The sequence below is a fragment of the Cebus imitator genome, unplaced genomic scaffold, assembly GCF_001604975.1.
Source record: "Cebus imitator isolate Cc_AM_T3 unplaced genomic scaffold, Cebus_imitator-1.0 Scaffold192, whole genome shotgun sequence".
NCBI lineage: Eukaryota > Metazoa > Chordata > Mammalia > Primates > Cebidae > Cebus > Cebus imitator.
In genome coordinates, this window is record NW_016107507.1 from 12,821 (window position 1) to 34,378 (window position 21,558).

Consider the following 21,558-nt stretch of genomic DNA (forward strand, 5'->3'; position numbering starts at 1 on the left):
TTTAAAAACTCAAAATTTATTGTTGGTCTTCTCATTTTGAGTGAAAGTTTGCCATTGCCCTTTATGTACTTTGTGTGTGTGGTATTTTTGTTTGTTTGTTTGAGACAGAGTCTCGCTCTGTTGCCCAGGCTGGAGTGCAGTGGCTCAATCTCAGCTCACTGCAACCTCCACCTCCCGGATTCAAGCGATTCTTCTACCTCAGCCTCCTGAGTAGCTGAGACTACAGGTGCATGCCACTACACCCAGTTTATTTTTTGTATTTTTAGTAGAGACGGGGTTTCACCATGTTAGCCAGGACGGTCTCGATCTCCTGACCTCATGATCCGCCCTCCTCAGCCTCGCAAAGTGCTAAGATTACAGGTGTGGGCTACCGCGCCCAGTCTTTTAAAATTTTTTAAAGATGAGGTCTTGCTTTATTCCCCAGGTTGGAGTATGGTGGCACAATCATGGCTCACTGCAGCCTCAAACACCTGAGCTCAAGCAATCCTCCTGACTTAGCCTGTGAAGTAGCTAGGACTACAGGTGTGCACTACCATACCTGGAAAATTTTATTTTTTGTAGAGATGAGGTCTTACCATGTTGCCCATGCTAGTCTCGAACTCCTGGACTCAATCAATCCTCCCACCTCAGCCTCCCACACAACTTTCATATTCTTCTCCTTTTCTTTCTCTTCCTCCTAAGAGGAAGAAGTCCAACAGCACGGACCTGGAAAATAGGTCTCCGATCAAAAAAACCTCTTTGTCCTTCACTCATCAAAGACATAGCCTTTCCTTCCCTGGGCCAGGCACTGGCCCCCAATCTCCATTATACTCTGCATCCTTCTACAGGAATGATCAAGATTGTGAAAGACACTATGACAATGCCAAGATTGCTGGGATTCTAGGTATGAGCCAGATAATTGCCAGAATTGCTGGGATTCTAGGTGTGAGTCATCATGCCCAGCCTACTTTGTTTATTTGTTGGGGCACATAGTTTGGCAGCTACGGACAAGTTATTTAAGCTCTTCAAGGCTTTGTTCCTTCACCTATAGAATAGGAATAATAATCGTGTCTAAGTTATAGGGCAATGCAAGGATCACACATAAAGCAGCACTCAGTATATATTCGCTATCATTATCATCATTGTAGTTACTGCTGCTTTGCTTGTTGCCTTTGAGTGATAAATACGTGTAAGGATGTTAGAGTTTTGTGCTAAAATAGACACAACTAGAGCAGATCATTTTGAACAAAGAGGTGATGAACCACAGCTAAAACCTACTCCAAAAGAAATTTACTTATCCTTTTCCCCAAAGTACATTTCAGAAACCAAAATTAACAAGCTCACAAAGAAGAAAAACTTTAGAGTGCCAGCTTGACCAATAAATATACAGTTGTTGCTTATATGTTTTACATTTACTTTTATATTTTGTGTTACTAAATATGATTGCTATTTTTAAGGGAAAAGGAAAATATATTACGCTAATATATATATATATATTTATAATATAAACATTTCTGTGTTTTGATGCCCAGATTCTGCGAATCATGGAGTCCATTTGGGAGACTGAATCTTTGGATCTGTGCCTCCTGCCATATGGTTGCATTTCAACTGGTGACAAAATAGGTATGTAGTTACCTCAAGAGATGAATAGACCACTCAGCTAGTTTGAAAAGATTTTAATTCCTTCAGTGTAGACATTTACTAACTGAAAAATCACAATTGTAATCTATGTGAAAAGGAAGAAAACACTTCTATGCTGATGACTGTGACTCTCAATTTAATGTGGATCTGTTGAAAATACATGAATGCATGATTCAAATCCTTGTGACTATACATGGAAATGATTTTAGTAAGAACTTGTTCCCTCCTCTTTCCATCTCCACCTCTAAACTTTAACTCATTTCATTACACATTAAACTTTTCTCTCACAAATAACATTTAAAAATAGATAGAAAGATCTGTCACTTATTTTACTATTGCAGAACTCACATTATCAAAGCTATTACACACTACTATCACGTATTTTTAATTAGTTTCAGTCATACATATGTTTATTCAAGTTTCTGATCTGAGAACTCTACAAAACCATTTACATTTGACCCTGTAATTTAAAAAAGGAAAAGGCACAGATTGCCATCTGAGGAAGGATATGCTCAGCACATAAATGCTTTTATTTATTGCTATTCAAAACCAGCCCTTTCCTCTTGTCATTCAGGGATATTGAAAGCATATCCCACACAACTTCCATATCCTCCTCCTTTCCTTTCTGTTCCTTATGAGAAAACCACCAGGATAGACCTGGAAAATAGCTCTCTAGTCAAAAAAATACCTCTGCCCTTCACTCAACAAAAGCATAGTCTTTTATCCTCTGGGCCAGGCACTCGCCCCCAATCTCCATCAGACTCAGTGCATCTTTCTGTAGGAATGATCGAGATTGTGAAAGACGCCACGACAATTGCCAAAATTCAGCAAAGCACGGTTGGCAACACGGGAGCGTTTAAAGATGAAGTCCTGAATCACTGGCTCAAAGAAAAATCCCCTACTGAAGACAAGGTGAGCTCATGCTTTTTCCCAGTCTAATGGCTCCTTACAAGTTGTCATTTATATAGCAATATTGGTTTCACGTTTTCAAAGAATCTGCCAGTCTCTTGCCTCCTGACATATTAGTGAAGTTTTTATTTGTGAAATAATGGAGGTTTTAAGTGCTCTCCCATGGTGACAGCACTCAGTTCAGGACTCCATGAGCATTTGCTTCTCTTTTGATTATCAGGCATGCTTTGCTTAAAACTTGGTTCTGTAAAATAATCCGTTAGTGCTTTTTATGGCTATCTATTTTTGTTGTTCAGCCAAAAGATTTAGTTACCATGTATAAATTCTTATGTACCTGGGAAATACAGCATGCCCAACAAAGTAATTTATAATTTACTGCTGAACTCTAATCTAAATGGTAAATCATGGATGCTGAAAATGTCAGTTCCACCATTCCTTGGAAGTGCATATGCTCAATCCTTCACAAGCTGTGTGGTTAGGCTGTTCGCTGTCGTTTAAAGTTCTGCTGCACAGGATTAGCACTTCTCATTTGCATGGTTAGCAGCCTTTTGGGGAGGAAATATAATGAGTAGCACTTATTAATCTGTTATATATGTGGATCTGTGAACCCAAGCATGCTCTCAGTGGTCACAAGCAAAGCATGTTCACAAATGAAGCGAAATTACCATGCATTCCGTATAGTTGTTGGCAAGTGATGCATGGAGAGGAAGTGAACCCTTTGATTAAATTACTGTTGCCCTTTGACTCTTGTTTGTTCCTCATGCCATTGTGATTCACTGGATATTCACCTAAAATATAAGCAGAGCAATGAGAAAGTTGGCAATTTATAGATATGATGCTAATGAAATCAGACACAGCTAACTTGCTCTCTGAAAATGGTTTCCAGAATAGTCTCTTATTAGAAGTAATTTGTAGATTCATGCTGCTTTTTGTAGTTAGAAGACAACTAATATTCAAATGCATTTTCATTAGTTTCAGGCAGCGGTGGAGAGATTTGTTTATTCCTGTGCAGGCTATTGTGTGGCCACCTTTGTTCTTGGAATAGGTGACAGACACAATGACAATATTATGATCACAGAGACAGGTGAGTTTATTTAGTGCAGAATAAATTTTTATTGTGGTAAAATATACATAGCATAACATTTACTATTTTAGCTGCAATTAACCACTGACAGTTACAGTTAATTAACTGTAGTTAATACTTACAGTTCAGTGATATTAAGTATGTTCACCTTGTTGTACAACCATCATCCCCATTCATCCCCAGAATTTTTTCATCTTCCCCAGCTGTAACGCTGTACCCATTAAATGTTACCTCCCCATCCCCCACCTCCTTTCAGAACATAGTAGTCTTTAAATGGAGTTTAAGACTGGAGCACATATTTAGAATTTGTTGTGTAGAGACACTGGTGCTTCAATTATTCTAGAACAGTGGCCCCCAATTTCTTTGGCACCAGGGACCAGTTTCTTGGAAGACAACTTTTCCACAAGACAGGGGTGGGGGAGCAAGGATAGTTTCAGGATCATTCAAGAGCATTACCTTTATTACACACTTTTTTTTCAACTCACTTGCCACTATAAAGCCTGCCACCAGATGCAGCTCAATTGTCACTTGCCACTCACTGAGAAGATTTTAATATGAGTCTGCAAGGAATTGATTTATTATGGTCTCTGTGCAGTGAAACCTCTCTGCTAATGTTAATCTGTATCTGCAGCCACTCCCCAGCGCTGGCATCACCACCTCAACTCCACCTCAGATCATCAGGCATTAGATTCTCATAAGGGGTATACAAACTAGGTCCCTCTCATGCATAGTTCACAGAAGGGTGCGTGTTCTTATGAGAAGCTAATGCCACCACTGACCTGACAGGAGGTGCAGCTCAGTCAGTAATTCAAGCGATGGGGAGAATCTGTAAATACAGATGAAGTTGCTCACTTGCCCATCACTCAATTCCTGCTGTGTAGCCCAGTTCCTAAGAGGCCATGGACTGGTCCATGGCCCAGTGGTTGGGAACCCCTGCTTTAGAGAGACCACCTCACTTTAGGACTGAGGTATGAGTGAGGGAAGAAGAGCCAGGAAATGAGTCTTAAGAAGGCAAAATTAGAGTGACAGCTGGGAAACTAGGAGAGGGTCATATCCCAGAAGCTGGGAGGGATCACCAGTGACAGATGTTGCACAGAAGCAACAGAAAGAACTCATAGATATCTTTAAATCTCCCTAACCCACTCCACTTCCATGGTTCACTGTCCACTCTGAAAATAGTCAGTAGTGGCCACCACAGCATGAGATTTTTCTCTAGGAATTTGGGCGATTTTAACAGTAGAGTCTGGAAAAAGCATCAGATGGGAACAGACTGCTTTCTTCCTATGAGAATGAAAAGAGATACTGTATTTATGGACAATAGAAATGATAAAGGGCCAAACAAATAAGATGATGATAGTTGTGATGGTGATAGTTGTAGGCGTAGAAATTGACGCAAAGGAGACTCACAGTGTTCTGCTTCTATCATGCTACCCAAGTTTCTGAGATCAGATAAGCTTAGGTACATTCAGGGTGATATGGCCATAGACGGCTACTCAAAAGAAAAAGACGAATACCCCTGCCCCCAAGCAGAGTGAAACATCAGTCTATCCTGAGTTACGTAAAGAGCATAAGAGAGTCTTAGAGACAATGATGACTGGCCAGAAGTTTATGTTTCTGAGAATAATTTTGAGATGAGAATTTTATAGTGGCATCTGGCTGTCATCTAAAGAACACAAGAAGGATATCAAAAACATACTTGGTTCAAAGAATGTTTTGTGGCTACGACTTTCACACACCTGCTAAGACAAAAAATACCACAAGCTGACAAAACATTGTAAAAAATGCTTTCAAGATAACTCATTTTTAGGCAACTCAAAAACTATTTTAAGGAACAAAGTGCTATGCCACTGTAATGATGTCAGATACTTTGTTCTCTTAAGGAAACCTATTTCATATTGACTTCGGGCACATTCTTGGGAATTACAAAAGTTTCCTGGGCATTAATAAAGAGAGAGTACCATTTGTGCTAACCCCTGACTTCCTCTTCGTGATGGGAACTTCTGGAAAGAAGACAAGCCAACACTTCCAGAAATTTCAGGTAAGTCACCTCCTTCTTCATCGCCTACTGAGAATAGCACCCAAGCAGATGGTGCCTGCAGCACACCGCAGCCCTCATCTCTCACTCGGCTTGGAGGTCAGTCCAACTTCTCCTCCTACCCTCTTCTGATGTGGCCAACCCTACCTCCCCCCGTCACTTCCATTCATTCCTTCCCCAAGTGCAAAATGACACTTATCAGTAATCCACCTAAAACCAAACAGAAGGAAAAATATTTCATAAGCAGTGGTATGGGCAAATATGGAACACTGGGATGATGCTGGCACTAAAGACGGCTTTCAGGAAGGGTGTCTGCTGAGCAGATTAGCCACTGGATATTTATCTATTCAAAATAGATAAATATTAGCTAAAAGACTCAAAATACACAGATTTTTCAGCACTCACAAACAGTTTGTGAACTTCTCTTGGTTTTTCCTACGGATGAATTCTTGATGCGCCACCTGCGCTTACCGCGTTTTTATAGGGCAGAGTGCCCAAAATTTCATTTGAAATCTTGTCAGCTTGACCACAGGTTCTGCTAAGACCACTAGCATTTCCTGCTCACCTATAAACAAGCTCCTACATGAGTCTGCCCATCTCCCAGGGAGTGTGTACATCAGGGGAGTCCAATCTTTTGGCTGTCCTGGGCCGCATTGGAAGAAGAATTGTCTTGGGCCATGCATAAAATACACTAGAGAGCTGCTGAACTAAAAAAAATTTAAAATCACAAAAAAGCCTCACAATGTTTTAAGAAAGTTTACAAATTTGTGTTGGGCCACATTCAAAGCCATCCTGGGCTGCATGTGGGTTAGATAAGCTTGGGGTAGATTCTACCTGCTTTTCATTCCTTTCTGGTCTGTATCCAGTTTTGACTATCAGATACTTCAAATACTCAAGAGAATTTAACACTGGCAAAATTAATAACTATTAATGAACATTCAGAAGAATTATAACTACTACTGTAATATTCCTATTTTATAGCAATACAAACACAAAACAGAGACAAAGAATAACTACTTTATATGTACTTTTGCCTTGAGTACTCTTTAAATAACCACTCCCTTAGTATATCTTAAACATGATTTGCTTTGCACTCAACATCTCAGACTTGCTCTGTTTTCCCTGAGTCTCTTCTTGAGTCCAAGGTTACCCTTGGGAGATGACATGCCCCTTGAAGTTTAGTGGAACAGGAACTAGGATACATTGTTTTGAAACCTGTCTGTTCTTGTTTGTTCTCCTGACTAATTTTCCATTTGGTGATTACAAGACTTACCCTCCCACAGTTCCAGTGGTGTTGTCAGAGAAACTGAGATCTCTGTGACCAGATGGTCTTGTGATTTTTAGTGTGTGTTTTTCTGCATAAACTCAATTGAGTTTCAGACTATTTCCAGGGACTTGACACATTTCAGTCCTGTTTTTCTTTAAAATTAAAAATCACATGTTTTGACAACTTCCTGGAACAGAGAAATGGTTCCAAAAAAAAAAAAAAAAAACCCTAGAAGAATGTCACCATGTAAAGGGGGGAAAACACTCAGTTCTTCTCTCCTGTCCGGGAGGTTCATCCAACTAGCTTCAGACAAACAGAGCAGCAATAAACTGCAACTTAAAGAATCAGACAAACACACGGAATTTGGCCTCAGCGACAGGCTCTCCTTCTTTTTGTATATATGTTCTCTTCCTTTTTGCCAGTAGTTTTCCCTAGAATTACTGCACACCTGTCCTGTTGCTGACGACATTCCCATAGACCCCTTGGTGCCCATGTCACCCCGTCAAATCCCAGCAGTATTTCTTTCTTTGACGTTGTTATTATTTTTAAGTTTCAAAATATTCTTTCACAAAAAGATTTGCAGTATGGGGAGGCTGGGGAGAGGTTGCTTCCCGCTATCTGCAGCTTCCACCCAAAGCAACAAACCTTTGCAGTGGGCCTTTGCACAGTCTGTCCTCTCAGTCTGAAATATCTCTCCATCCTTAGTGACCAAAGCTTGTTTCTCAAGCCATTTAAACCTTTTTTACTAAAGCAATGTTTAGTCAGTGTGCTCTACTAACAACACACTTTAGTACATTTGTTGTACTTGTGTGTATGTGTATGTGTGTTTTGGAGTGCTGGCGTACATGTTAAATGCCTGTGAATCTGTGCACGTGGAGCCTTAAGCACACATTCAGCGTAACATGGTGGTAGAAAGGATGGACTTTGGAGCAAAGAAATTTGAGTTTGATTCCTGGCCCTGCTACTTAATAACCACATATATAATGATTATTCATCCTTTCATAACATCAGTTTCTTCATCTGTAAAGTAGGAATAATAAGACCTACTTCCCGTGGTTCTTCTAGGGATTACTTAAATGAAATATCCAGAATGCTTAGCCCAGTGCCTAGACCACAGCAGAGAATCAATAAACAGCAGCCGCCATTGTTGTGGTCATCACAGTGTGTCTTCAAACTTTGAAAACTTTTAAGCTGAGAAACCATTTTTGAAATGAAATCTCAGGTAATATATAAAACAACACAAAGTAGCATGCTCTGCTTAAAGAGCAAGTGGAGTTCCAACTCCACATGTTCTGCTTCCCCTTCCCACCCCCTCTCTGCTCACTGTCTCCCTGTGTTCCCTCATCCTTCACAACAGGAAAAATCCTGAATACCACAGCTTTAAATCATATATATGCAGAATTTCCAAAGTTTACACGTTGACAAAGATGGGCAGCAGATATTTTCATCATTTGACTGTGACCTTGTGATAATTTTTTTTTCTTTTACATACTGCTAAGCCTTCCAAAAGAATTTTCTGTTTCTTGGTTTTATGTTTTCTTTAAGAATTGAAGTTCTTCAAGATCAGGGAGCACATCTCTAAACTCTCCAAATAGTGTCCCAGAATCTTGTATAATAAAGCTGCCATTTTTAGGGAAGCTGGGAAATGTTGTATACATTTGCATTTTGAATTAAAGGCATCCTTATTTCCAGTGAATCACTTATTTTGAATTGATGAGGTTAACTAATACATGCTGCATATTTGAATAACCTGTTAGGAACAACGGAGAAAAGTTGACCCACTTTTTTGTTAAGGGTGAGGTAAGCCTGATCCACAAAGAAAAACATACCTAACTAGTGGCTTGAGCAGGGAAGTAAGAGGAACTGAAAGAAGCTCTACTGCATTCCACCTCTCTGCTTCCCAAGGGGGCTACTTCAGTCTAGGACCATAGTCACAATTACTTCTAGAATAAGGGAGAGTTCAGAAACAAGCTACAATTAGATAGAGAAACACAGAACCAAGGCCCAGCATTTGAGCTCAGGAGTATTTGTTAGCCTTTGGAGCAGCATGCTACACACAGGGGCTAAACAAATACATTTCAACGATGGCGATTTTAGTAAATTCTCCATAGAAAATTATTCCTTATAGAAGGAATAAAAAAGAAAACAGAGTTTTTATTCACTGGTAATTTATTCTAGGCCACATTATTTTAAATTTCACTGAACAGTTATAGAATATATATAATACACAAATATATTTATATCATTGGCAAATGAAATTTGGCTTCTAATTTTTTAATGTGAGAATGTGTTTTTTTTTTAATTTTTAAACTAGTAAATGCTGTTTATTAAAATCAAGAGCCAGCAAAATATTAAAAATACCAAAAGATATAAAAATCCATTATTCTGCTCGCCAAAGATAATACTGTCAACATTTAAAAGTTCCTCCTTCATTCAGTTAACTGTTTAGTCTCTTAGAAGATTGTAAATTAATCAGAATTTGCTTAAAAACTGAACTTAAGAAATAGATATAATGTTCATCTCTTCAAACTGAGTGAGGCTGATTAACATCCATGCGATGGTAGTTTGTCATTTTGAATTAAATCTAAATATCTGGCCAGGCACAGTGGCTCACATCTGTAATCCCAGCACTTTGGGATGCGGAGGCAAGCAGATCACAAGGTCAAGAGATCAAGACCATCCTGCCCAACATGGTGAAACCCTTCTCTACTAAAAATACAAAAATTAGCTGGGCGTGGTGGTGCATGCCTGTAATCCCAGCTACTCAGGAGGCTGAGGCAGGAGAATCACTTGAACCCGAGAGGCAGAGGTTGCAGTGAGCTGAGATCGAGCCAGTACACTCCATCCTAACAAGGAGTGAGACTCTGTCTCAAAACAAATAAAAATTTTAAATATCCAAGCTTGACATGCAAGGCCCTGTGTGAGGAGGCCCTACCCCTCCAGCCTCACCCCACACTGTCCCCCTCACTTGCTCCCTCATCACTGTGCCCTTCCTCCACATCTTCCCCGATCCCAGCTTCCCACTGCCTTCTTCCCAGAATGCTCTGTGCTGCCCTGTGGTCTCAGGATAAATGTTATTCCTCAGAGCAGTCTTCTAAATCGGGTTCCCTCCTGTCACTCTGCCACAGTCCCCTATCAGGTCCTTCATTGCATGTATCATAAAATTCAGTTATTTGTACCGGTTTGCTGTTTGTCTTTCCCTATCCCAACTGTGAGCTCTGTGCAACAGGGCCACATGTGTCCTGTGTCCCTCACAAGGGGCCTGAGCCACAGTAAGCACTCGGTAGGTGTTTACTAAGTGGAGCAGTGAAGGGATAGCACCTCATAGGGGAGGAGCTGGATCACACTGGGTAACCTCTGGGGTGTCTTCCTTCCATAACATACATTGTATTCTGTGAGTTACGAACTCAGTAACTCAGGACCAGATGGACAGACCACCATCACATGGAGGTAATAAACCTTCAGGAGGCAGGTTTAACATGTGTACATTGAGGAACTAAATCTGATTGTGAAATCTAATGTTTCATTAAATAATACAAATAAGTGAGTATAATATGGTACATATTCAAATTTTTGTGGAGATTTCCTTATTGACATAAATCTTACATATTTCTTTCCAGTCAGAGCAGTACCTTTTACCAAGAGAACAGGCCATGGAATATATACACATAGTATACATTCAATACAGGACAGTGGTCAAAGACCAGGAAGAACTTGTTCTTTTATAAACAAGCATTTTGGAGATGTTCTGTGCACACAGTAGGCACCAAGCAAATCTGAAGTCATCAGGGGAACCAAATAACAGTCCACAGACCCATCTATGCAAAGCAGGTCATTTGAGGAGTGTCTTTAAAAGGCACTTGCCCCTAGATGTCACTCTTAAGAAGCATTTTATAGAAGGAAAGTCTGGAGCCCATTCATTGTGTTATTTTAATCTAGGATGACTGTGGAAATTTTCTTGCCAGTTTTATCAGGCCCTCCCTGTTTCCAGGTCTGCAGTCTCATCCCCATGCTAGGGTATACCTAAGCCTCAAACCTGGAGGCTCAGCCACATGCCCAGTCTCTATGCAGGGTTGACTCAGCAAATTTTTAAGAACCTTTATTCAACCAGAGTCCATCTCTTCTGTGGTCTAGCTCTTCTCTTGGGTCCCACACTGTATTAACTCCTTCTGCTTCAGTTCCTCCTGCAGAGGTCCCTCTGCTTATTAGCCAACTGCTAGAACAAGGACCCTAATCCCTCCAGTCATTTTTCTCGCTGGAGACTCAAGTATTCTCCCAAGCCCACCCACAGGGACCACAGAGACCTTGTTATCTGGCACTCTTCCAAGGACTGTGGCCACCTCAGCATCATTTCCTGTTACTATTCTGTATCTCCCCTTCCTTTGTGTGGTAGCCCTCATGCCTGTCTATACCTATAACCTGCTAGGCTGGATGCTCTAGCCCGTTGTAGTTACCAGGGTGTATTCACCATAACCAAAATAGGACACTAATTCAACACACACTGACTAAATACCTACTACATTTTAGGCAACATGACAGGCACAAAGAAGGGTCAGGCACCACCTTTGGCAAGGCAGGATATTTTCCTAATTTGGTCTCTTTCAAATACAATTGTTCCCTAATTTATCCTGATTTTAAAGTAATGAATCTTGTCTGAAATTGGACTTGGCTTCTGAACATTAAGCAGTCATGCATCATATATATGCAGATTATCTATAGGGTATCAGACCCTGTACATGGCAAGAGAGCTACTTACACAACTTTGTGCTAAGGAATACTTTGTGCTAAGAGTGTCCACAGTGGTTTGCAGAGACAGCGATTAATCCTGCCCTGGAGGATAGAAAAGGGCTATTCAGAGAAGCATGTGTTTTTCTCAGGGCTTACGGGATGAATTCAGTTTCTTTTTTCCAGGCAGATACAGGGAAAGGAGGGAACATCCAGATAGAAAGAACAGCACGAGCAAGTGCATGAAGCTAGAAAAAGTATATACAATCGGTATTTAGGAACAAGAAGTACATTCACCTGGTGTGGGTAGAACATAGGTATTTCTGGGAGTGTAGCAGAATTTGAGTCACAGCACATAGGCTGGATTAGAGGGGTGGAGGGTAGAGCAAAGCAAAGAAGCCATTTGGCGCTCACTCAATTAATCACAAATTACCATAATTAAGGTCTATTATAGGTCAAGCAGGAGATGACCAGTTCATCTATCACCCATAATGGACTGAGCTGATAAAGGATTCTCTCTTGGGAATCTTGGGATCTGTACCCCAACCCACTGACTAGGCCAGGCTCAGCACCCTCTGTCTCAATGTGAAGACTTTCAATACTCATTATCTCTCCATGTCAAGCATTGGAAGATATCCTCAAAGAAGGGTCCAGTATCAGCCATTTGTAGGAGTTTGAATATGTTGGTGTGATATCTCCCCCATATGCAGACTTGTAGGGGTTGTCAAACTGTTAGGACTTAATTAAGCTTGTCAAATTTAAATCACTATTCTGGAAAAGATATAAATCCAAAACTAGAAAGATCTCCTTAGATTGGATTTATGCATTCATCTATCAGCCTAAGATATTAGACCCCTGCTACTTTTAAACACGAATAGAGAATATCCTTTTAACTGGCATCATTCTCTCAATATTTAGTTTCTTTCAGAAAATTTTGTCAAACATAGAATATTATCAAGGACATTGTTTTCCATGTTACCAAACATACTCTTTCTTTCAAAATCTTGTGAAATTTCTATAGGTCTTAGTTTCTAAAAAAGCTGTGCTTCTCCTAAATAAAGAGATTTTTCTTTTAAATCTTCTGAACATTGACTACAGTAACAGATTAGTTTCCTTTTAGCTAGAGATCTGTTTGAACACTTCTCATAGCAAGTACTGTTATGCATTGCCTAACAATGGGGATACATACTGGGAAATGCATCATTAGGCAATTTTGTCATTGTACAAACATCGTAGAGTGAACTTACACAAACCTAGAAGGAGCCTACTACACACCTAAGCTATATGACATAGCCTGTTGCTCCCGAGCTACAAACCTGTACGACATGTTACTGAATACCATAGGCAGTTGTGACACAATGGTGTGCACTTGTGGATCTAAACATATCTGAACAGAAACGGTACAGTAAAAATACAGAATTATAATCTGATGAAACTGCTATGATACATGCAGTCCGTGGTTGAGCAAAATACTGTTATGCAGTACATGACTGTATATAGGACTTTTGAATATAGAGTTTTAAATTAGCCTCCTTCTTCAACCCATTGTAGATTGTTTCCTTGTTATTTTCTTTCCTTTTTTCAACCACTTCTAACTAATGTTATTTTGACTTTTGTATCTCCAAATAGTCCACCTTAAATCCTTTTTGGAGCAAGGCTGGAAGATGTATCACACACATATACACGCAAACACAGACACACACACACAAACATACCCGTACGTACATACTATTCAGAATATTGACTAAAGTAGAATAACTTATTGTAGCCTTTAGGTTTCTAATGTGCTTCTAACTAAATATTTGAGAAGATGGCAATAGAGTCCTTCCCCCGGTAAACACAACTAGTCTGAGAATCATTTTCCAAGAACTTATAGATAAGAACCCTAATTCAAACTCAACAAATGCATGGCCAAATGCTAGACACACTCCTCTTGCTGATTTACCAGAAAGTATGCTCTCATATGCTATTAGGTCTAATAATCAGTGATTATTAGTTCTGCCAAAATAATTCCTAAAGACTTTGGCTAACCAATGCATTGGTTTTTATTTTAAAATAATAATAATAAAACAAAATAAAATCCTGTGCCTTTGGCTGAAATGTTTTTTATCCACTGTCTCCTTCCTCTAGCAGACAGAGGCAACATTACTATTTAGGAAAAGTAAGTGAAGTTCCAGTTCTAGGTGAAAATGGACAATTTTGATCTAAAGAAAAAGCAGTTTATGTGACCTCAGACAGTCTGCAGCAGCCACAGCTCATCAGTGGTTAATAAATTAATAGATTATATATAGAAGTAGTTTGTTTTCACTTAGTGAACTGATAGTTGGGGCAGTTAGCAAATCAAGTAAAAGTTTGAGCCCTGAAATGATAATGAATTCCTTTGTTCCCTAGACTTCTGTGGCAGTAGCTGTGTAAAAACAATTCTTTCTGTTAGTACTAGATGCTATAATTAAGGTATTTGAATCAACAATGAAATTGAGAGCAGATGTACTACGTAGGCTCAATCTATTTATTAGCTACTAATGGAGAGTGTTCTAGCTAATGGCATTAATAATAATGTAATGTTCCTCACATTTGTACTCATTAACAAGTGCATTAAACCAAGTCCCCACAGTCAGATTTTTTTCCTTACTCTTCTCTCTCAATAATACAAAGCCTTCAACAGTCAGTTGAGAAGGAGAGAATGAGGATGTTTGAGGTCAAGTAGAGGCAGCCCTGGAAGAGGGGAAAATTACAGCCAATAACGTCTGTGTTCTGTGTTTTCCCCTGAGCTCCCCAGGCCACATCCTCATAGTCCCTGAAACCACAGGCCTCTAGGCCAAGGTAGTGTCAGAACGCTCCCACAGACCCTGTGGCTGAATGCAAAGGGCAGAAATGAAACTGCTTGGGCTGAGTGGGCAGGGCAGGTGCTCAGCTGTGTCCCCCAAGGTGAGAGAACCACCTGCAGGAAGGCAGTGTTGCTGTATGCTTCCATCCTGCCCACCTTAGTGGGCCAGCACCGTGACAGCCTCCCTTTGACACTGGTTGGAGTGAGGCTTATCCACCACTCCAACCTACCTCACCCCCTAGGCCTTTACTATCTATAAGGCCTTGTGGGCAGATGGTCTAGATGGACAGTGAGCTCCTTAGCATTGAGCAGTGTGTGTATTCCATAATGCAGCTCCTCGTGGTGTTGATTAGTAAGCATAGCCAACTACTTAGACGTAGCACTTAAATCTCACCACAACAATGTGAAATGGGTATCATTCTTATATTTCTCAAACAGCATTTAAAAGAAGTTAAGTGACTTCTCCAGTGACATATAGTTCATCAGTGATAAAGCCAAAAGTAGAATTCATTCAGCTTGATGGGGATTTGTGTTGTTCACCACAACACAGTGGCTTTCAGAAAAGGGCAATTAAAGCTGCACCAGGTCTCTCAGTGTGTGCCTGTGTTTGACAAGAATGGGACATGCAGTTAAACTGGGGAAGAAAATTCTTTCTCATAGAAGAGACCCTTGTGTGTGAAAATTACAACTATCTGAATAAATTAGAATCAACAGAAATTCTTTATGTGAGTGAAAAGGCCTTCAAGAAAAGCAGGGCAGTTCCTTCTTTTAAGGCCTCTCCTTGGATCCAGCAAGGATCAGCAAATTCCTGAGTCACTGCTTAACAAGTATTTACCGAGCACCAGTAGATTGGTGTTATAATAACTTGGCCTCAGGCTAATTTCTCTCCTCAAAAATTTTCTATTAAAAAGAGTTTGACCACACAGCAGGCTCACGCAGCAGGGGATTTGTGTGGATCCCCCAGTGTATAGAAGGATAGAAAATAATTAAAAATCAGAATGTATTCTAATTCAAAACCGAAAGGTATCCCCATATATGTCCTTGTGAAAATTGTGCAAGTTGGCAAATTAATGAGGCTGTTGCCTGGGGTGAAGTCTGCACTTAGCCCGTGTAATTGCTAAGAAATGAGAGAGACCTCAGTGGGTCCTATGGATGAGCAGAAGAAAATAATTTCCGGACATAAGTGGAGTCATTAAGAATGCAAGAGCACTAATGCACTGGGGCTACTTCAAGGGGACAAGTGATGACTTGGGCAGCAGCAGCAACAGCCCACACAAGTCTCCCACTTCTTGGTGAGCAGGGAGGAAATGCAGAGGGGGTGGTAGGCAAGGGAGAGGACTGACGTTTATTGCACCCTCACCATGTGCCAGCCTGCATGCTGGGCACTTTATGTATATTGTATCACTTAGAAAATGCCAGAATAGTACATGGGTTTTTATATTGCACAGGATGATGTGTACCCTGCCCAGCCTTGACAGACAGAATGACACAAGCCTGACCTCAATTATCATTGCAGTTACTGTGCCACATACAAATGTCACAGATAATAGTAGCTAAAAGCAAAAGAAAACTCACTATTAATATTTTGTCCTGTAAACTTATATATTTTTTCTATATAAATATTTTGTGTTAATTTACCAAAATGGGATATGTTGTTTTATACCTGCTTCTTAACATAAATGCTTTTATATGTTTATTAAATATTCTTCCACAGTGTATTTTTTATCAGTCTCATATTGTAGAGCATTTATTAATAGATTGCTTTCAAGTTTTCACAGTTTTAAACAATGTTCTAATGAACATCCTTGTAGATAAATCACTGCAAAATTATTCAGTTTTTTGTTTTTTTGTTTTTTTGAGACAGAGTCTTGCTCTGTCCCTAGGCTGGAGTGCAGTGGTACGATCTCAGCTCATGGGTTCAAGTGACTCTCCTGCCTCAGCCTCCTGAGTAGCTGGGACTACAGGCATACACCACCATGCCCAGCTAATTTTTGTATTTTTAATAGATACGGAGTTTCACCATGTTGGCCAAGATGGTCTCAATCTCTTGACCTTGCGATCTGCCTGCCTTGGCTTCCCAAAGTGCTGGGATTACAGGCATGAGCCACTGCACCCAGCCTATTCAGTATTTTTAAAGGTAGATTCCTAGCATGGAAGATGCTGGGTACAGGATATAGATGTTTTTAAAGCCAAGTTTACTGAGGCATAGTTCACATACAGTAAAATCACCCTTTCTTTTAACTTTTCTTTTTTGCTTGGGGGTACATGTAAAGGTTTGTTACATAGGTAAACACATGTCACAGGGGTCTGTTGTACACGTTATTTCACCACCCAGGTGCTAAGCCCAGTACCCAATAGTTACCTTTTTGCTCCTCTCCCTCCTCTCATCCTCTCCCCTCAAGTAGACCCCAGTGTCTGTTGTTTCCTCCTTTGTGTTCGTAAGTCCTTATCATTTAACTCCCACTTATAAGGTAGAACACACAGTATTTGGTTTTCTGTCCCTGTGCTAGTTTGCTAAGGATAATGGCCCCCAGCTCCATCCATGTTCCTATAAAATACGTCATCTCATTCTTTTTTAGGGCTGCATAGTATTCCATGGTGTGTATATACCACATTTTCTTTATCCAGTGTATCACTAATGGGCATTTAGGTTGCTTCTATGTATTTGCTATTGTGAATAGTCCTGTAGAGAGTATCTCTGTACATGTATCTTTATGGTAGAATGATTTATATTCCTCTGGGTATATACCCTGTAATGTGATTGCTAGATCAAAATGGTAGTCCTGCTTTTAGCTGTTTGAGGAATCACCACACTGCCTTCCACAATGGTTGAACTAATTTACACTCCACCAACAGTATATAAATATTCCTTTTTCTCCACAATCTCACCAGCATCTGTTATTTTTTTGACTTTTTAATAACAGCCATTCTGAGTGGTATGAGATAGTATCTCATTGTGCTTTTGATTTGCATTTCTTTAATGATCAGTGATGTTAAGGTTTCCTCATATGCTTATTGGCTGCATGTATATCTTCTTTTGAGAAGTATCTGTTTGTGTCCTTTGCCCATTTTTTAATAGGATTGTTTGTTTTTCTCTTATAAATTTGTTTAAGTTCTTTATAGATGCTAGATATTAGACCTTGGTCAGATCCATAGTTTGAAAATATTTTATCCCATTCTGTAGGTTGTCTGTTTACTCTCTTGATAATTTCTTTTGCGGTGCAGAAGCTCTTAAGTTTAATTAGATCCCACTTGTCAACTTTTCCTTTTATTGCAGTTACTTTTGGTGTCTTTGTCATGAAATATTTGCCCATTTCTGCATCCAGGATAATATTGCCTATGTTGCCTTCCAGGGCTTTTATAGTTTTTCGTTTTACATGTAAGTCTTTAATCTATCTTGAGTTGATTTTTATGTATGGCATAAGGAAAGGGTCCAGTTTCAGTCTTCTGCATATGGCTAGCCAGTTATCCTAGCACCATTTATTGAATATAGAGTCTTTTCCCCATTGCTTGTTTTTGTCAGCTTTGTCAAAGACTAGATGGTCATAGATATGTGGTCTTATTTCTGGGCTCTCTGTTCTGCTCCATTGGTCTCTGTGCCTGTTTTTGTACCATTACCATGCTGTTTTTGTTGCCATAGCCTTGTAATATAGTTTAAAGTCAGGTAACATGATGCCTCCAGATTTGTTCTTTTTGCTTAGAATTGCCTTGGGTATTTGGGCTCTTTTTTGTTCCATATGAATTTTAAAATAGTTTTTTTCTAGTTCTGTGAAGAATCTTACTGGTAGTTTGATAGTAATAGCATTCAATCTGTAAATTCCTTTGGGCAGCATAGCCATTTTAATGATATCAACTTTTCCTATCCATGAGTATGGGATGTTTTTCCATTTGTTTGTGTCTTCTCTGATTTTTTTGAGCTGAGTTTTATAATTCTCATTGTAGAGATCTTTCACCTCCTTGGTTGGCTGTATTCCTAGGTATTTTATTCTTTTCATGGCAATTGTAAATGGGATTGTCTTTCTGATTTGGTTCTTGGTTTGACTGTTGTTGGTGTATAGGCACGCTAGTGATTTTTGTACACTGATATTGGACATCCTTATCTTTTGCCAGTTTTCAAGGGGAATGCTTCCAGATTTTGTCCATTCAATATAATATTGGCTGTGGATTTGTCATAAATGGCTCTTATTATTTTAAGGTATGTCCTTCAATATCTAGTTTATTGAGAGTTTTTAACATGAAGAGGTGTTGAATTTTATCAAAAGCCTTTTCTGCATCTATGGAGATAGTCATGTGGCTTTGTCTTTAGTTCTATTTATGTGAGAATCACATTTATTGATTTGAATATGTTGAACCAACCTTACATCCTGGGGATGCTTACTTGATCATGGTGGATTAGTTTTTAATATGCTGCTGGATTCAGTTTGCAAGTCTTTAGTTGAAGATTTTTGTATTTATGTTCACCAAGGATATTGTCCTGAAGTTTTCTTTTTTTGTGTGTCTGCCAGGTTTTGGTTTCAAGATGACACTGGTCTCATAGAACAAGCTGGGGAGGAGTCACTCCTCCATTTTTTGGAATAGTTTATATAGGAAGAGTACCAGCTATTCTTTGTACCTCTGATAAAATTCAGTTGTGAATTGATCCGGTCCTGGGCTTTGTTTTTTTGTTTGTTTGTTTTTGGTTGGTAGGCTAATACTGATTCAATTTGGAGCTCATTATTGTTCTGTTCAGGAAATCACTTTCTTCCGGGATTAGTCTTGGGAGGGTGTATGTGTCCAGGAATGTATCCATCTCTTCTAGGTTTTTATTTGTAGTAGTTTCTGATGGTTGTTTTTATGTCTGTGGGGTCAGTAGTAACATTCTCTTTTTCATTTCTACTTGTGTTTGTTTGGATCATATATATATATATATATGATAGTTTATATATATGCTAAGGATAGTTAAGTTTTCTTGTTGAATTGAACCCATTATCATTGTGTAATGCCATTCTTTGTGCTTTTTGATCTCTGTTGGTTTGAAATCTGTTTTGTCTGAAATTAGGACTGTAACCCCTGCTTTTTTTCTGTTTTTCATTTGCTTGGAATATTTTCCTCCATCTGTTTATTTTGAGCCTATGAATGTCATTATGCATGAGATGGGTCTCTTGAAAACAACATACCATCAGGTCTTGCTTTTTTATCCAACTTGCCACTTTGTCTTTTAAGTGGGCCATTTATCCCATTTACATTCAAGATTAGTATTTATATGTATGGATTTGATCCTGTCATTGTGCTGTTAGCTGGTTATTATGTTGGCTTGTTTGTGTGGTTGCTTTACAGTGACACCAGCCTGTGTGTTTAAGTCTGTTTTTGTATTAGCTGATAGCGGCCTTTCCTTTCTATATTTAGTGCTCCTTTCAAGATCTCTCGTAAGGCAGGTCTGGTGGGAATGAATTCCCTCAACATTTGCTTATCTGAAAAGGATTTTATATCTCCTTCACAGGAAGCTTAGTTTGGCTGGGTATGAAATTCTTAGTTGAAGATTTTTTTTCTTTATGAATATTGAATATAAACCCCCAATCTCTTCTGGCTTGTAGGGTTTCAGTGGAGAAATCTGCTGTTAGCCCGATGGGGTTCCCTTGTAGGTTACCTGCCCTTTCTCTCTAGCTGCCTTTAACATTCTTTCTTTCATTTTGACCTTGGAAAATCTGATGATTATGTATCTTGAGGATGATCTTCTTGTGTAAAATCTTACAGTTCTCTGTATTTCCTGAATTTGACTGTCAGCCTCTTTAGCAAGCTTGGGGAAGTTTTCATGGACAATATACTGAAATATGTTTCCAAGTTGTTTGCTTTCTCCCTGCTCCCTTTCAGGGATGCACTGATTCGTAGATTTGGCCTGTTTACATAACCCCATACTTCTCAGAGGTGTTTTTTGGTTTTTTTTTTTCATTTCTTTTTTCTTTATTTTTGTCTGTCTTATTTCAGAGAACCAGTCTTCAAGTTCTGAGATTATTTTCTCAGCTTGGTTTATTCTGCTATTAATACTTGTGATTACATTGTGAAATTCTTGTATTGTGTTATTCAGCTCTGTGAGACCCAATAGGTTCTTTTTTGTACCAGCTATTTCATCCTTCAGTTCCTCCATCACTTTATTGTGATTCTTACTTTCCTTGGATTAGGTTTTGCCATCCTCCTGAATCTCGATGATCTTTGTTCCTTTCCATATTCTGAATTCTGTGTCTGTCATTCCAGCCAGTTTAGCCTAGTTAAGAACTCTTATTGGAAAACTGGTGTGATTGTTTGGACATATGAGAATTTGACCATTTGAGTCACCAGAGTTCTTGTGTTTCTCCTTTAACCACAGTATAGATTGAGTACAGTCAATAGAATTCTTTTTTTTTTTTTTTCTTTGAGACAGAGTCTTGCTCTGTCACCCAGGCTAGAGTGCAGTGGCATGATCTTGGCTCACTGCAGCCTCCGCCTCCTAGGTTCAAGCAATTCTAATACTCGGCTTCCTCAGTAGCTGGGATTACAGGCATATTCCACCATGCCCAGCTAATAATAGAATTATTTTCTGGATGTTTTCATCAGGCCAAGGCTTTGTGCAAGTTCTTTATTTGAAGTTGACTTCTTGTCCGTGGTTTCAGAGGGAGGATATTAGTGATGCATTTTTGGTGTTGAAGCTTTGGGGTATGGTCCAGCAGCTGGCACTTAGGCTTATTGGTCAGCTGGTAGACTCTTGCTGACCAATGTTTCCTCATAGTTGCAGCTGTATTCCTTTTCAGTGCTCTGAAAGTGTGGATTTCTCTCCCGCTTGAGTGCTAGCTTTAGATCATGACTTGACACTCTTGGGATGCCCATTGCAGCTCTCAGGTAATCTCAGTGTTTATGTTCCTTCCCCAATTTGGAGGCAGTAGAGGAAGGAACTTTGGTAGTGGTTGTGGCCAAGGGTCATTTGCTTGTTGCCTGGAGACTCCACCCCAGAGAGATGCAGATCAGCAGTGGCTCAGTGCAATCAGCCCAGAGTGGAGGGTCTGTGCTGTGGGCCTAAGCCAGGGGTTTCCTGTCTGGTGTCAAGCATTGGGAACAGGGGGCGCCCATGGGAGATAGAC

General features: G+C 39.6%; 1 protein-coding gene across 3 annotated transcripts in view; it reads left to right on the forward strand.

Moving 5' to 3' along the window:
- The window catches only part of PIK3CG (phosphatidylinositol-4,5-bisphosphate 3-kinase catalytic subunit gamma), a 39,894-nt gene that overhangs the window by 12,155 nt on the left and 6,181 nt on the right, over window positions 1–21,558 (forward strand). For 2 of the 3 annotated variants that reach the window (XM_017546822.2, XM_017546821.2), the window contains 4 exons: window positions 1,512–1,602; window positions 2,402–2,532; window positions 3,502–3,613; window positions 5,494–5,651. In XM_017546822.2, the coding sequence (XP_017402311.1) occupies window positions 1,512–1,602; window positions 2,402–2,532; window positions 3,502–3,613; window positions 5,494–5,651 (492 nt within the window). The remainder of the gene's footprint in view (window positions 1–1,511; window positions 1,603–2,401; window positions 2,533–3,501; window positions 3,614–5,493; window positions 5,652–21,558) is intronic. The other variant, XR_005203133.1, reaches the window with a different exon arrangement.